Source organism: Hemiscyllium ocellatum, unplaced genomic scaffold (assembly GCF_020745735.1).
Source record: "Hemiscyllium ocellatum isolate sHemOce1 unplaced genomic scaffold, sHemOce1.pat.X.cur. scaffold_1634_pat_ctg1, whole genome shotgun sequence".
In the NCBI taxonomy this organism is placed as follows: domain Eukaryota; kingdom Metazoa; phylum Chordata; class Chondrichthyes; order Orectolobiformes; family Hemiscylliidae; genus Hemiscyllium; species Hemiscyllium ocellatum.
Window position 1 is genome coordinate 30,549 of NW_026867837.1, and position 16,952 is coordinate 47,500.

Here is a 16,952-nt window from a genome sequence, read left to right on the forward strand (position 1 = left end):
CGCAGGCGAGATCGGGAATACGGAATGGGAAGTCTCCCAGCATAGAACGCCTGGAGTGGGAATACCGACCTGGGAATTTTCACTGCACCTGAGTACGGGAATGCCGTGCCAGCGGGATTGGGAATGCTGCGCTGAGGAACGGGAACGGCATATCGGTGGGATTGGCCGGGGGAGGGGAGGCTGAATGGCTTCCTGTTCCTGTGTGACAGGCCGGAGGAGAGGGGGGAGGGAGAACAAGGGGGAAGGGGGAGAGAGGGGGAAGGGGGAGGGGGGAAGGGGGGTCAAAACACAGGAAGATTGTGTCACAGACTCACGCTCCCCACCGTCGGAATTCCGAACATCACTCGACATCGGAAACTGGGAGACTGGAGCAGCTGGGAACACACTCTCCCTCCGTCTCTCACCCTCCGTCTCTCTGTCTCTCACCCTCCGTCTCTCACCCTCCGTTTCGCTCTGTCTCTCTCCGTCTCTCTGTCTCTCATTCTCTGTCTCTCACCCTCCGTCTCACACTGTCTCTCTCCGTCTCTCTCTCTCTCTCCATCTCTCATTGTCTCTCTCCCTCCATCTCTCACTGTCTCTCTCCGTCTCTCTGTCCCTCCATCTCTCACTGTCTCTCTCTCTCCGTCTCTCACTGTCTCTCTCCCTCCGTCTCTCACTGTCCCTCTCCCTCCGTCTCTCACTGTCCCTCTCCCTCCGTCTCTCACTGTCTCTCTCTCTCCGTCTCTCACTGTCTCTCTCTCTCTCTCTGTCTCTCACTGTCCCTCTCCCTCCATCTCTCACTGTCTCTCTCTCTCTGTCTCTCACTGTCTCTCTCTCTCTCTCCATCTCTCATTGTCTCTCTCCCTCCATCTCTCACTGTCTCTCTCCGTCTCTCTGTCCCTCCATCTCTCACTGTCTCTCTCTCTCCGTCTCTCACTGTCTCTCTCCCTCCGTCTCTCACTGTCCCTCTCCCTCCGTCTCTCACTGTCCCTCTCCCTCCGTCTCTCACTGTCCCTCTCCCTCCGTCTCTCACTGTCTCTCTCTCTCCGTCTCTCACTGTCTCTCTCCTTCCATCTCTCACTGTCCCTCTCCCTCCGTCTCTCACTGTCTCTCTCTCTCCGTCTCTCACTGTCTCTCTCTCTCTCTCTCTGTCTCTCACTGTCCCTCTCCCTCCATCTCTCACTGTCTCTCTCCCTCCATCTCTCACTGTCTCTCTCTCTCTCTCCATCTCTCACTGTCTCTCTCCCTCCATCTCTCACTGTCTCTCTCTCTCTCTCCGTCTCTCACTGTCTCTCTCCCTCCATCTCTCACTGTCTCTCTCTCTCTCTCCGTCTCTCACTGTCTCTCTCCTTCCATCTCTCACTGTCTCTCTCTCTCTCTCCGTCTCTCACTGTCTCTCTCCCTCCATCTCTCACTGTCTCTCTCCCTCTGTCTCTATCTGTCTCTCCCTCTCCCTCCGTCTCTCTCCCTCCATCTCTCACTGTCTCTCTCCCTCCATCTCTCACTGTCTCTCTCTCTCTCTCCGTCTCTCACTGTCTCTCTCCCTCCATCTCTCACTGTCTCTCTCCCTCTGTCTCTCACTGTCTCTCTCTCTCTCTCCGTCTCTCACTGTCTCTCTCCCTCCATCTCTCACTGTCTCTCTCCCTCCATCTCTCACTGTCTCTCTCCCTCTGTCTCTCACTGTCTCTCTCTCTCTCTCCGTCTCTCACTGTCTCTCTCCCTCCATCTCTCACTGTCTCTCTCCCTCCATCTCTCACTGTCTCTCTCCCTCTGTCTCTCACTGTCTCTCCCTCTCCCTCCGTCTCTCTCCCTCCATCTCTCACTGTCTCTCTCTCTCCGTCTCTCACTGTCTCTCTCTCTCTCTCCGTCTCTCACTGTCTCTCTCCCTCCATCTCTCACTGTCCCTCTCCCTCCGTCTCGCACTGTCTCTCTCTCTCCGTCTCTCACTGTCTCTCTCCCTCCATCTCTCACTGTCTCTCTCCCTCCATCTCTCACTGTCTCTCTCCGTCTCTCACTGTCTCTCTCTCTCTCTCTCTCCGTCTCTCACTGTCTCTCTCCCTCCATCTCTCACTGTCTCTCTCCCTCCATCTCTCACTGTCTCTCTCCCTCCATCTCTCACTGTCTCTCTCCCTCTGTCTCTCACTGTCTCTCTCTCTCTCTCCGTCTCTCACTGTCCCTCTCCCTCCATCTCTCACTGTCTCTCTCCCTCCATCTCTCACTGTCTCTCTCTCTCCGTCTCTCACTGTCTCTCTCTCCCTCATTTTATGTCTCTGTCTCTCTCTCTCTCTCTCTCTCACTGTCCCTCTCTCTCCATCTCTCACTGTCTCTCTCCCTCATTTTATGTCTCTGTCTCTCTCTCTCACACACACACACATTCTATTTCTCTTTCTCTCTGTCTCTCTCTTTCTCCCCATTTCATTCTCTCAACACAAATTATTTTGTCTCCCCTCCTCTCTCTCTCTCTTAGTCACACTCACTCTCACTCTCTTTCTCTTAGTCTGTCTCTCTGTCTTCCTCTCTCTTTCTCACTCATTCTCTGTCACTTTCTCTCTCTCTCTCTCTCTCTCTCTCTCTGTCACTTTCTCTCTCGCTCTCGCTCTCTCTCCCTCTCTCGCTCTCTCTCCCTCTCTCGCTCTCTCTCCCTCACACACAGACTCTCCCTTGGCATCTCTTTCTCTCTCTCTCTCTCTCTCTCAAGTGAGGAGGCTTGAGGGGGCGACAGACATGGGGGGGGTAGGGGGCTGGAGGAGGGGACGGAGATAGGGAGGGGGGGTGTAGGGGCTGGAGGAGGGGACGGAGATAGGGAGGGGGGTGTAGGGGCTGGAGGAGGGGACGTGGATAGGGAGGGGGGTGTAGGGGCTGGAGGAGGGGACGGGGATAGGGAGTGGGTGTAGGGACTGGAGGAGGGGACGGGGATAGGGAGGAGGGGACGGGGATAGGGAGGGGGGTGTAGGGGCTGGAGGAGGGGAGGGGACGGGGATAGGGAGGGGGGTGTAGGGACGGGTGTAGGGACGGGGATAGGGAGGGGGGTGTAGGGACTGGAGGAGGGGACGGGGATAGGGAGGGGGGTGTAGGGACGGGTGTAGGGACGGGGATAGGGAGGGGGTGTAGGGACTGGAGGAGGGGACGGGGATAGGGAGGGGGGTGTAGGGACGGGGATAGGGAGGGGGGTGTAGGGATAGGGAGGGGGGTGTAGGGACTGGAGGAGGGAACGGGGATAGGGAGGGGGGTGTAGGGGCTGGAGGAGGGGACGGGGATAGGGAGGGGGGTGTAGGGGCTGGAGGAGGGGACGGGGATAGGGAGGGGGGTGTAGGGGCTGGAGGAGGGGACGGGGATAGGGAGGGGGGTGTAGGGACGGGTGTAGGGACGGGGATAGGGAGGGGGGTGTAGGGACGGGTGTAGGGACGGGGATAGGGAGGGGGGTGTAGGGGCTGGAGGAGGGGAGGGGGATAGGGAGGGGGGTGTAGGGGCTGGAGGAGGGGACGGGGATGGGGAGGGGGATGGGGAGGGGGGTGTAGGGGCTGGAGGAGGGGACGGGGATAGGGAGGGGGGTGTAGGGGCTGGAGGAGGGGAGGGGACGGGGATAGGGAGGGGGTTGTAGGGGCTGGAGGAGGGGACGGGGATAGGGAGGGGGGTGTAGGGGCTGGAGGAGGGGACGGAGATAGGGAGGGGGTGCAGGGGCTGAAGGAGGGGACGGGGATAGGGAGGGGGGTGTAGGGGCTGGAGGAGGGGAGGGGACGGGGATAGGGAGGGGGGTGTAGGGGCTGGAGGAGGGGAGGGGACGGGGATAGGGAGGGGTGTGTAGGGGCAGGAGGAGGGGAGGGGACGGGGATAGGGAGGGGGTTGTAGGGGCTGGAGGAGGGGACGGGGATAGGGAAGGGGGTGTAGGGGCTGGAGGAGGGGACGGGGATAGGGAGGGGACGGGGATAGGGAGGGGGGTGTAGGGGCTGGAGGAGGGGACGGGGATAGGGAGGGGGGTGTAGGGGCTGGAGGAGGGGACGGGGATAGGGAGGGGGGTGTAGGGGCTGGAGGAGGGGACGGGGATAGGGAGGGGGGTGTAGGGGCTGGAGGAGGGGACGGGGATAGGGAGGGGGGTGTAGGGGCTGGAGGAGGGGACGGGGATAGGGAGGGGGTGTAGGAGCTGGAGGAGGGGACGGGGATAGGGAGGGGGGTGTAGGAGCTGGAGGAGGGGACGGGGATAGGGAGGGGGGTGTGGGGGCTGGAGGAGGGGACGGGCACGGGGATAGGGAGGGGGGTGTGGGGGGTGTAGGGGCTGGAGGAGGGGACGGGGATAGGGAGGGGCTGTAGGGGCGGGAGGAGGGGACGGAGATAGGGAGGGAGGGGGTGTAGGGGGCTGGAGGAGAGGATGGAGATAGGGAGGGAGTGACCTTCCCACAGCACCTGCTCCCTCGATTAGATTCCAGTCTGTAACTCCCTCCCGGGGAGCTGTTATTCCGTATATAAACCCCACCCCGAACCCCTCGATTAGATTCCAGTCTGTAACTCCCTCCCGGGGTATCTGTTATTCTGTATATAAACCCCACCCCGAACCCCTCGATTAGATTCCAGTCTGTAACTCCGTCCCGGGTATCTGTTATTCTGTATATAAACCACCCCGAACCCCTCAATTAGATTCCAGTCTGTAACTCCCTCCCGGGGTATCTGTTATTCTGTATATAAACCACCCTGAACCCGTCGATTAGATTCCAGTCTGTAACTCCCTCCCGGGGAGCTGTTATTCCGTATATAAACCCCACCCCGAACCCCTCGATTAGATTCCAGTCTGTAACTCCCTCCCGGGGTATCTGTTATTCTGTATATAAACCCCACCCCGAACCCCTCGATTAGATTCCAGTCTGTAACTCCCTCCCGGGGAGTTGTTACTCTGTATATAAACCACCCCGAACCCCTCGATTAGATTCCAGTCTGTAACTCCCTCCTGGGGTATCTGTTATTCTGTATATAAACCCCACCCCGAACCCCTCGATTAGATTCCAGCCTGTAACTCCCTCCCGGGGTATCTGTTATTCTGTATATAAACCACCCCGAACCCCTCGATTAGATTCCAGTCTGTAACTCCCTCCCGGGGTATCTGTTATTCTGTATATAAACCACCCCGAACCCCTCGATTAGATTCCAGTCTGTAACTCCCTCCCGGGGTATCTGTTATTCTGTATATACCCCACCCCAAACCCCTCGATTAGATTCCAGTCTGTAACTCCCTCCCCGGTATCTGTTATTCTGTATATAAACCACCCCGAACCCCTCGATTAGATTCCAGTCTGTAACTCCCTCCCGGGTTATCTGTGGCTTCACAGTCTGCGCCTTCTATTTGAATTCTGTTTGTTGTTATCTTCAGTTCGGGACGTGGCGTGGCACACATCAGACCTCTCTCCATGTCAAGGTGAAATGGCAGATTGATTTGCGGTGTATAGTCTGGGCACAAGGAAGGTGGTGGTTAAATTCTGCATCATCTGCTCCGCGAGAAAATACCGTGCGTCTTTTTTAAGGCACATTTCTTTCAGACAAGGCGGTTCACGTACAGAACCAGGGGTCACCACCAGAGGGTGGTGGTGCTCCATCTCTACACTGTCCCCCCACTCCCAGGGACAGGGGGTTAGATACAGAGTAAAGCTCCCTCTACACTGTCCCCCACTCCCAGGGACAGGGGGTTAGATACAGAGTAAAGCTCCCTCTACACCGTCCCCCCACTCCCAGGGACGGGGGGTTAGATACAGAGTAAAGCTCCCTCTACACCGTCCCCCCACTCCCAGGGACAGGGGGTTAGATACAGAGTAAAGCTCCCTCTACACCGTCCCCCCACTCCCAGGGACAGGGGGTTAGATACAGAGTAAAGCTCCCTCTACACCGTCCCCCCACTCCCAGGGACAAGGGGTTAGATACAGAGTAAAGCTCCCTCTACACTGTCCCCCCACTCCCAGGGACAGGGGGTTAGATACAGAGTAAAGCTCCCTCTACACCGTCCCCCCACTCCCAGGGACAGGGGGTTAGATACAGAGTAAAGCTCCCTCTACACTGTCCCCCACTCCCAGGGACAAGGGGTTAGATACAGAGTAAAGCTCCCTCTACACCGTCCCCCCACTCCCAGGGACAGGGGGTTAGATACAGAGTAAAGCTCCCTCTACACCGTCCCCCCACTCCCAGGGACAGGGGGTTAGATACAGAGTAAAGCTCCCTCTACACTGTCCCCCACTCCCAGGGACAGGGGGTTAGATACAGAGTAAAGCTCCCTCTACACCGTCCCCCCCACTCCCAGGGACAGGGGGTTAGATACAGAGTAAAGCTCCCTCTACACTGTCCCCCCACTCCCAGGGACAGGGGGTTAGATACAGAGTAAAGCTCCCTCTACACGGTCCCCCCCACTCCCAGGGACAGGGGGTTAGATACAGAGTAAAGCTCCCTCTACACTGTCCCCCCACTCCCAGAGACAGGGGGTTAGATACAGGGTAAAGCTCCCTCTACACTGTCCCCCCACTCCCAGGGACAGGGGGTTAGATACAGAGTAAAGCTCCCTCTACACTGTCCCCCACTCCCAGGGACAGGGGGTTAGATACAGAGTAAAGCTCCCTCTACACTGACCCCACCCTGGGTTGAACACCCCTCCTCTGCTTTGACCCGCCTTCTTTCATGAGGTCCCACCCCTTTAGAGACCCACCTTAACGTCCATTGGCTGCCGCCCCTTCAATCACATAACACTCCGCGCTGTAATTGGACGGTCACCCGTCCGTCATTCTGCACCGGTCCCGCCCAGTTCCGGCATCCTCTTGGAAGCAAGCGCTCGCGAAGGTGGGGCACGCCCCCGTTCCCTATTGGCTGACCCTCGGTCAATCACTTCATGCGCCCTGCTGCCATTGGATAACGAGCCCTCCATCCAACCTGACTGGGCCCGCCCAGATCCGTCACCCGATTGTACACAACACGTCGGAGGGACCGCCCCCACGTCCCTATTGGCCCTTCCGCGGTCAATCACATACGGCCTCCCGCTGCCATTGGGCGGCGAGTTCTCCGTCCAATCTGATAGGCCCCGCCCTGATGCGGGATGCTATCGGGCGACCTCGCGCTGCCGCGCGCGGGTAGCCGCCCTCCTCCCCCTATTGGTCCAGCCTCCGTCGATCACAAGGCGGAGCGCGCCGCCATTGGCCGGTGTGGCCGCCGGTCAACCCCGACCGACTGCCCCTGCGACCCTATTGGTCGCCTGATTGTCCCGCCTTCCTTCCCGTTCCCCTCCATGATGGAGGGATTGGCCGCCGACCACCACGACCTGAGGGACCGCGATGATCTCCGCGGACACGGTGCTGAAGGTCTCCTGCATTTTGTTAATGACCGGTATCAGGGTCGCCATGGTTGTTTAACGTTATTTTAATTCCCCTCCTCCGCCGCTCGCCCTCACCTCCGTTCAAAACACAAACCGTCTCCCGCCCCCCTCGCAACGGCCAGTCTCCCTCTACCCGCCTCCCGATTGGATGATCCCGCCGCCCATCAGGACGCGGCAGCCCGCTGGCATTGGCCGGCAGGCCCGACCATCACTGGGTCCCGCCTACATGTTTGTTCCTATTGGATAGATGCGCCGTCGGTCAGGGAGCGCCTCGTGCCATAGGGCGCTGCGTTTGTCCCACCGGTGCCTTGCGATTGGCGGACCCGCCTCAGTGTCCCGCCCCTCTCCCCGTCCCATTGGATCCGGTGCCTGTCACGCAACGCGTCACGCCTCCCAGTGCGTGTTCCCGGTCAGTAACCGCCCCTGCCCTACCCCATTGGATAATGTACCTGTCGGTCACTTGTCCTTCGCGATCCCATTGGATAACGTACCTGTCATTGACCGGTTCGTCGCTACACCATTGGATAATGTGCCCATCAGCTTCCCTGTCGCATTGGATAACGTGGCAGACAGCGAACGTCCTTCCTTACCCTATTGGTGGAGGTGCCTGTTACTCACGATGTTCTGCCGCTCTACGAATTCTGATTGGTCGATGTCTCCCAACACCGCCCCTGCCCCATATCATTGGTGGAGGCTCCCGTCACTCAATATGTCCCACCTGCTCTTGGGCGTTCCTTGCCTCAAACCGATTGGATGGTTCGCCCGTCACTCGACGTATTCCCCCCCACCCTCTTGTGTGTTCTCTTTGATGGGCGCCCATTGGACGAGGAGCACGTCCGTCAGTTTGCCCTGTGAAATGCCATTGGCGGAGTCCCCCAGGTCCCGCCCACATTGGCCACCTCGGTGATCCTATTGGGCGAACGCGGCGTATGTCAACCAGTCCCGCCTCCCATCCCGCGTTCCATTGGCTGGAGGGTGCTGTCACTCTGCGCTTTAGCGTTCTGATTGGTGGCGGCGGTTGGTTGCCGCCCACCTCCCATCCCCATGGACACGCAGGTCACAGCAGGTCAATCACATCCACCACAACCTTTACAAATGATGCACAACATTGACCCAGCCCCCATCCCTGTTAGTTACAGCAGCGTTTACATCCCTGTTAGTTATAGCAGTGTTTACATCCCTGTTAGTTACAGCAGTGTTTACATCCCTGTTAGTTATAGCAGCGTTTACATCCCTGTTAGTTACAGCAGTGTTTACATCCCTGTTAGTTACAGCAGCGTTTACATCCCTGTTAGTTACAGCAGCGTTTACATCCCTGTTAGTTATAGCAGCGTTTACATCCCTGTTAGTTACAGCAGTGTTTACATCCCTGTTAGTTACAGCAGTGTTTACATCCCTGTTAGTTACAGCAGTGTTTACATCCCTGTTAGTTACAGCAGTGTTTACATCCCTGTTAGTTATAGCAGTGTTTACATCCCTGTTAGTTATAGCAGTGTTTACATCCCTGTTAGTTATAGCAGTGTTTACATCCCTGTTAGTTACAGCAGTGTTTACATCCCTGTTAGTTATAGCAGTGTTTACATCCCTGTTAGTTACAGCAGTGTTTACATCCCTGTTAGTTACAGCAGTGTTTACATCCCTGTTAGTTATAGCAGTGTTTACATCCCTGTTAGTTATAGCAGTGTTTACATCCCTGTTAGTTACAGCAGTGTTTACATCCCTGTTAGTTACAGCAGTGTTTACATCCCTGTTAGTTACAGCAGCGTTTACATCCCTGTTAGTTACAGCAGCGTTTACATCCCTGTTAGTTACAGCAGTGTTTACATCCCTGTTAGTTATAGCAGCGTTTACATCCCTGTTAGTTACAGCAGCGTTTACATCCCTGTTAGTTACAGCAGCGTTTACATCCCTGTTAGTTACAGCAGTGTTTACATCCCTGTTAGTTACAGCAGCGTTTACATCCCTGTTAGTTACAGCAGCGTTTACATCCCTGTTAGTTATAGCAGTGTTTACATCCCTGTTAGTTATAGCAGTGTTTACATCCCTGTTAGTTACAGCAGTGTTTACATCCCTGTTAGTTATAGCAGTGCTTACATCCCTGTTAGTTACAGCAGTGTTTACATCCCTGTTAGTTACAGCAGCGTTTACATCCCTGTTAGTTACAGCAGCGTTTACATCTCTGTTAGTTACAGCAGCGTTTACATCCCTGTTAGTTATAGCAGTGTTTACATCCCTGTTAGTTATAGCAGCGTTTACATCCCTGTTAGTTATAGCAGTGTTTACATCCCTGTTAGTTACAGCAGCGTTTACATCCCTGTTAGTTATAGCAGTGTTTACATCCCTGTTAGTTATAGCAGTGTTTACACCCCTGTTAGTTATAGCAGTGTTTACATCCCTGTTAGTTATAGCAGTGTTTACATCCCTGTTAGTTACAGCAGCGTTTACATCCCTGTTAGTTATAGCAGTGTTTACATCCCTGTTAGTTACAGCAGTGTTTACATCCCTGTTAGTTATAGCAGCGTTTACATCCCTGTTAGTTACAGCAGTGTTTACATCCCTGTTAGTTATAGCAGTGTTTACATCCCTGTTAGTTACAGCAGCGTTTACATCCCTGTTAGTTACAGCAGTGTTTACATCCCTGTTAGTTACAGCAGCGTTTACATCCCTGTTAGTTACAGCAGCGTTTACATCCCTGTTAGTTATAGCAGTGTTTACATCCCTGTTAGTTATAGCAGTGTTTACATCCCTGTTAGTTACAGCAGTGTTTACATCCCTGTTAGTTATAGCAGTGCTTACATCCCTGTTAGTTACAGCAGTGTTTACATCCCTGTTAGTTACAGCAGCGTTTACATCCCTGTTAGTTACAGCAGCGTTTACATCCCTGTTAGTTACAGCAGCGTTTACATCTCTGTTAGTTACAGCAGCGTTTACATCCCTGTTAGTTATAGCAGTGTTTACATCCCTGTTAGTTATAGCAGCGTTTACATCCCTGTTAGTTATAGCAGTGTTTACATCCCTGTTAGTTACAGCAGCGTTTACATCCCTGTTAGTTATAGCAGTGTTTACATCCCTGTTAGTTATAGCAGTGTTTACATCCCTGTTAGTTACAGCAGTGTTTACATCCCTGTTAGTTACAGCAGCGTTTACATCCCTGTTAGTTATTGCAGTGTTTACATCCCTGTTAGTTATTGCAGTGTTTACATCCCTGTTAGTTACAGCAGTGTTTACATCTCTGTTAGTTATAGCAGCGTTTACATCCCTGTTAGTTACAGCAGCGTTTACATCCCTGTTAGTTATAGCAGTGTTTACATCCCTGTTAGTTATAGCAGCGTTTACATCCCTGTTAGTTATAGCAGCGTTTACATCCCTGTTAGTTACAGCAGCGTTTACATCCCTGTTAGTTACAGCAGCGTTTACATCTCTGTTAGTTACAGCAGCGTTTACATCCCTGTTAGTTATAGCAGCGTTTACATCCCTGTTAGTTACAGCAGTGTTTACATCCCTGTTAGTTATAGCAGTGTTTACATCCCTGTTAGTTACAGCAGTGTTTACATCCCTGTTAGTTATAGCAGCGTTTACATCCCTGTTAGTTACAGCAGTGTTTACATCCCTGTTAGTTACAGCAGCGTTTACATCTCTGTTAGTTATAGCAGCGTTTACATCCCTGTTAGTTATAGCAGTGTTTACATCCCTGTTAGTTACAGCAGTGTTTACATCCCTGTTAGTTATAGCAGCGTTTACATCCCTGTTAGTTATAGCAGTGTTTACATCCCTGTTAGTTACAGCAGTGTTTACATCCCTGTTAGTTATAGCAGTGTTTACATCCCTGTTAGTTACAGCAGTGTTTACATCCCTGTTAGTTATAGCAGCGTTTACATCCCTGTTAGTTACAGCAGTGTTTACATCCCTGTTAGTTACAGCAGTGTTTACATCCCTGTTAGTTATAGCAGCGTTTACATCCCTGTTAGTTATAGCAGTGTTTACATCCCTGTTAGTTACAGCAGCGTTTACATCCCTGTTAGTTATAGCAGTGTTGACATCCCTGTTAGTTACAGCAGTGTTAACATCCCTGTTAGTTACAGCAGCGTTTACATCCCTGTTAGTTACAGCAGCGTTTACATCCCTGTTAGTTACAGCAGTGTTTACATCCCTGTTAGTTACAGCAGCGTTTACATCCCTGTTAGTTACAGCAGCGTTTACATTCCTGTTAGTTACAGCAGTGTTTACATCTCTGTTAGTTATAGCAGCGTTTACATCTCTGTTAGTTATAGCAGTGTTTACATCCCTGTTAGTTACAGCAGCGTTTACATCCCTGTTAGTTATAGCAGTGTTTACATCTCTGTTAGTTATAGCAGTGTTTACATCCCTGTTAGTTATAGCAGCGTTTACATCCCTGTTAGTTATAGCAGTGTTTACATCCCTGTTAGTGATAGCAGCGTTTACATCCCTGTTAGTTATAGCAGCGTTTACATCCCTGTTAGTTATAGCAGCGTTTACATCCCTGTTAGTTACAGCAGTGTTTACATCCCTGTTAGTTACAGCAGCGTTTACATCCCTGTTAGTTATAGCAGCGTTTACATCCCTGTTAGTTACAGCATTGTTTACATCCCTGTTAGTTATAGCAGTGTTGACATCCCTGTTAGTTACAGCAGTGTTAACATCCCTGTTAGTTACAGCAGCGTTTACATCCCTGTTAGTTACAGCAGCGTTTACATCCCTGTTAGTTACAGCAGTGTTTACATCCCTGTTAGTTACAGCAGCGTTTACATTCCTGTTAGTTACAGCAGTGTTTACATCTCTGTTAGTTATAGCAGCGTTTACATCTCTGTTAGTTATAGCAGTGTTTACATCCCTGTTAGTTACAGCAGCGTTTACATCCCTGTTAGTTATAGCAGTGTTTACATCTCTGTTAGTTATAGCAGTGTTTACATCCCTGTTAGTTATAGCAGTGTTTACATCTCTGTTTGTTATAGCAGTGTTTACATCCCTGTTAGTTATTGCAGTGTTTACATCCCTGTTAGTTACAGCAGTGTTTACATCCCTGTTAGTTATAGCAGTGTTTACATCCCTGTTAGTTATAGCAGCGTTTACATCCCTGTTAGTTACAGCAGTGTTTACATCCCTGTTAGTTACAGCAGCGTTTACATCTCTGTTAGTTATAGCAGTGTTTACATCCCTGTTAGTTATAGCAGTGTTTACATCTCTGTTTGTTATAGCAGTGTTTACATCCCTGTTAGTTATTGCAGTGTTTACATCCCTGTTAGTTACAGCAGTGTTTACATCCCTGTTAGTTATAGCAGTGTTTACATCCCTGTTAGTTATAGCAGCGTTTACATCCCTGTTAGTTACAGCAGTGTTTACATCCCTGTTAGTTATTGCAGTGTTTACATCCCTGTTAGTTATAGCAGCGTTTACATCCCTGTTAGTTACAGCAGTGTTTACATCCCTGTTAGTTATAGCAGCGTTTACATCTCTGTTAGTTACAGCAGCGTTTACATCCCTGTTAGTTATAGCAGCGTTTACATCCCTGTTAGTTACAGCAGCGTTTACATCCCTGTTAGTTACAGCAGCGTTTACATCCCTGTTAGTTATAGCAGTGTTTACATCCCTGTTAGTTATAGCAGTGTTTACATCCCTGTTAGTTACAGCAGCGTTTACATCCCTGTTAGTTACAGCAGCGTTTACATCCCTGTTAGTTATAGCAGTGTTTACATCCCTGTTAGTTACAGCAGCGTTTACATCCCTGTTAGTTACAGCAGCGTTTACATCCCTGTTAGTTACAGCAGTGTTTACATCCCTGTTAGTTACAGCAGCGTTTACATCCCTGTTAGTTATAGCAGTGTTTACATCCCTGTTAGTTATAGCAGCGTTTACATCCCTGTTAGTTATAGCAGTGTTTACATCCCTGTTAGTTATAGCAGTGTTTACATCCCTGTTAGTTACAGCAGCGTTTACATCCCTGTTAGTTACAGCAGTGTTTACATCTCTGTTAGTTATAGCAGCGTTTACATCCCTGTTAGTTACAGCAGTGTTTACATCCCTGTTAGTTACAGCAGCGTTTACATCCCTGTTAGTTATAGCAGCGTTTACATCTCTGTTAGTTACAGCAGCGTTTACATCCCTGTTAGTTACAGCAGTGTTTACATCCCTGTTAGTTATAGCAGCGTTTACATCCCTGTTAGTTACAGCAGTGTTTACATCCCTGTTAGTTATAGCAGCGTTTACATCCCTGTTAGTTACAGCAGCGTTTACATCCCTGTTAGTTACAACAGTGTTTACATCTCTGTTAGTTATAGCAGTGTTTACATCCCTGTTAGTTATAGCAGTGTTTACATCCCTGTTAGTTACAGCAGTGTTTACATCCCTGTTAGTTATAGCAGCGTTTACATCCCTGTTAGTTATAGCAGTGTTTTCATCCCTGTTAGTTATAGCAGCGTTTACATCCCTGTTAGTTACAGCAGTGTTTACATCCCTGTTAGTTACAGCAGCGTTTACATCCCTGTTAGTTATAGCAGTGTTTACATCCCTGTTAGTTATAGCAGCGTTTACATCCCTGTTAGTTACAGCAGTGTTTACATCCCTGTTAGTTATTGCAGTGTTTACATCCCTGTTAGTTACAGCAGTGTTTACATCCCTGTTAGTTATAGCAGTCTTTACATCCCTGTTAGTTACAGCAGCGTTTACATCCCTGTTAGTTATAGCAGCGTTTACATCCCTGTTAGTTATAGCAGTGTTTACATCCCTGTTAGTTACAGCAGTGTTTACATCTCTGTTAGTTACAGCAGTGTTTACATCTCTGTTAGTTACAGCAGCGTTTACATCCCTGTTAGTTACAGCAGTGTTTACATCCCTGTTAGTTATAGCAGTGTTTACATCCCTGTTAGTTACAGCAGCGTTTACATCCCTGTTAGTTATAGCAGTGTTTACACCCCTGTTAGTTACAGCAGCGTTTACATCCCTGTTAGTTACAGCAGTGTTTACATCCCTGTTAGTTACAGCAGCGTTTACATCCCTGTTAGTTACAGCAGTGTTTACATCCCTGTTAGTTATAGCAGTGTTTACATCCCTGTTAGTTATAGCAGCGTTTACACCCCTGTTAGTTACAGCAGCGTTTACATCCCTGTTAGTTATAGCAGTGTTTACATCCCTGTTAGTTACAGCAGTGTTTACATCCCTGTTAGTTATAGCAGTGTTTACATCTCTGTTAGTTATAGCCGCGTTTACATCCCTGTTAGTTATAGCAGCGTTTACACCCCTGTTAGTTACAGCAGCGTTTACATCCCTGTTAGTTATAGCAGTGTTTACATCCCTGTTAGTTATAGCAATGTTTACATCCCTGTTAGTTACAGCAGTGTTTACATCCCTGTTAGTTACAGCAGCGTTTACATCCCTGTTAGTTACAGCAGTGTTTACATCCCTGTTAGTTACAGCAGTGTTTACATCTCTGTTAGTTATAGCAGTGTTTACATCTCTGTTAGTTATAGCAGCGTTTACATCTCTGTTAGTTACAGCAGCGTTTACATCTCTGTTAGTTATAGCAGCGTTTACATCCCTGTTAGTTACAGCAGCGTTTACATCCCTGTTAGTTATAGCAGTGTTTACATCTCTGTTAGTTATAGCAGTGTTTACATCCCTGTTAGTTATAGCAGCGTTTACATCCCTGTTAGTGATAGCAGCGTTTACATCCCTGTTAGTTATAGCAGCGTTTACATCCCTGTTAGTTATAGCAGTGTTTACATCCCTGTTAGTTATAGCAGCGTTTACATCTCTGTTAGTTATAGCAGTGTTTACATCCCTGTTAGTTATAGCAGTGTTTACATCCCTGTTAGTTATAGCCGCGTTTACATCCCTGTTAGTTACAGCAGTGTTTACATCCCTGTTAGTTATAGCAGTGTTTACATCTCTGTTAGTTATAGCAGTGTTTTCAATGGGGTTTGAGAGATTTTATGTCTGTGTGTGTGTGTGTGTGTGTGTGTGTCTGTGTCTGTGTATGTGATTGTGTGTGTGTGGGTGTCTGTGTGTGTGTGGGTGTCTGTGTGTGTGGGTGTCTGTGTGTGTATGTGTGTGTCTGTGTGGGTGTCTGTGTGTGTGTCTGTATGTGACTGTGTGCGTGTGTGTGTGTATGTGACTGTGTGCGTGTGTCTGTGTTTGTATGTTTGTCTGTGTGCGTGTGTGTGTGTGTCTGTGTCCCCGTCTGTGTCTGTGTGTCCCCGTCTGCGTGTGTGTCTGTTCGTGTGTGTCTGTCTGTGAGTGTGCCTGTCTGTGAGTGTGTCTGTGTGTCCCCGTCTGTGTCTGTGTGTTTCCATCTGTGTCCATGTGTGTGTGTCTGTGTTGTGTTCTTGCGTGTCTGTGTGTGTGTGTGTGTCTGTCTGTCTGTCTGTGTTCTGTGTGTGTGTGTGTCTGTCTGTGTGAATATCTGTGTCTGTCTGTGTCTGTGTGTGTCTGTGTCTATCTGTGTGTTTCTGTGTGTGTGTGTGTGTCCGTCTGTGTATGTCCATCTGTGTCTGTGTCTGTGTGTCTTTGCTTCTGCATTGTGTGTGTCTGTGTGTGTCCGTGTGTGTGTGTGTGTCTCTGTGTTTGTCTGTGTGTCTCTGTGTGCGTGTCTGTGTGTCTCTGTCTGTGTATGTCTGTGTCTGCCTCTGTGTGTGTGTGTGTGTGTGTGTGTGTGTTTCCATCTGTGTGCGTGTCTGTGGGTGTCCGAGTGTGTCCGTTTGTATGTGTCTGTGTGTGTGTGTGTGTGTATGTCTGTCTGTGTGTCCGTGTGTGTCTGTATGTCTGTGTGTGTCTGTGTGTCATTCTATGCCTGTGTTTCCGTCTATGTGTGTGTGTCTGTGTGTCCGTGTCTGTGTCTAACTCTGTGTTTCCGTCTGTATGTGTGTTTGTGTGTATCTATGTTTGTCTGTGTTTGTGTGTGTGTATCTTGTCTGTCTGTATCTGTGTGTGTGTGACTGTGTGTGTGTACGTGTGTGTGTCTGCGTGTGTGACTGTGTCTGTGTTTATGTGTATCTGTGTGTGTCTGAGTGTGTGTCTGCGTCTGTGTGTGTGTGTCTGTCTGTATCTGTGTGTATGTGTGTGTCTGTATCTGTGTGTGTGTGTCTGTATCTGTGTGTGTGTGTGTCTGCGTCTGTGTTTGTGTGTATATCTGTGTTTGTGTGTGTGCGTGTCTGTGTGTGTGGGTGACTGTGTGTGTGTCTGTGTGTGTGTGCGTGTATCTTGTGTGTGTGTCTGTGTGTGTGTGTGAGAGTGTGTGTCTGTGTGCATGTGTTTGTCTGTGGGTCTGTGTGCATGTGTGTGTGTCTATGTGTGAGTGTGTGTTATGTGTGAGTGTGTGTGTGTGTGAGTGTGTGTCTGTGTGCATGTGTTTGTCTGTGGGTGTGTGTGTGTCTGTGTGTGTATATGTGAGAGTGTGTATGTGAGAGTGTGTCTGTGTGTATCTGTATTTGTGTCTGTGTGTGGGTGTGTCTGTGTGTGTGAGTGTGTGTGTGTGTGTGTATATGTGAGAGAGGTGTGTGTGAGTGTGTTCTGTGTGTGTGTTATGTGAGTGTGAATGTGTGTCTATGTCTGTGTGTATCTGTATTTGTGTCTGTGTGTGTGTGAGTGTGTGTGTGTGAGTGTGTGTATGTGAGAGAGATGTGTG

The 16,952-nt window shown here is 50.2% G+C and overlaps 1 protein-coding gene across 1 annotated transcript in view; it reads left to right on the forward strand.

Annotated features, from left to right (window-relative positions):
* Positions 1 to 7,213: 7,213 nt before the first annotated feature.
* Positions 7,214 to 16,952, forward strand: part of LOC132810331 (adiponectin receptor protein 1-like) — a gene marked incomplete at its 3' end in the record, with an annotated part of 39,414 nt that continues 29,675 nt past the window's right edge. The window contains exon 1 of the mRNA XM_060822649.1: positions 7,214 to 7,301. Coding sequence (XP_060678632.1) covers positions 7,275 to 7,301 — 27 coding nt within the window. The remainder of the gene's footprint in view (positions 7,302 to 16,952) is intronic.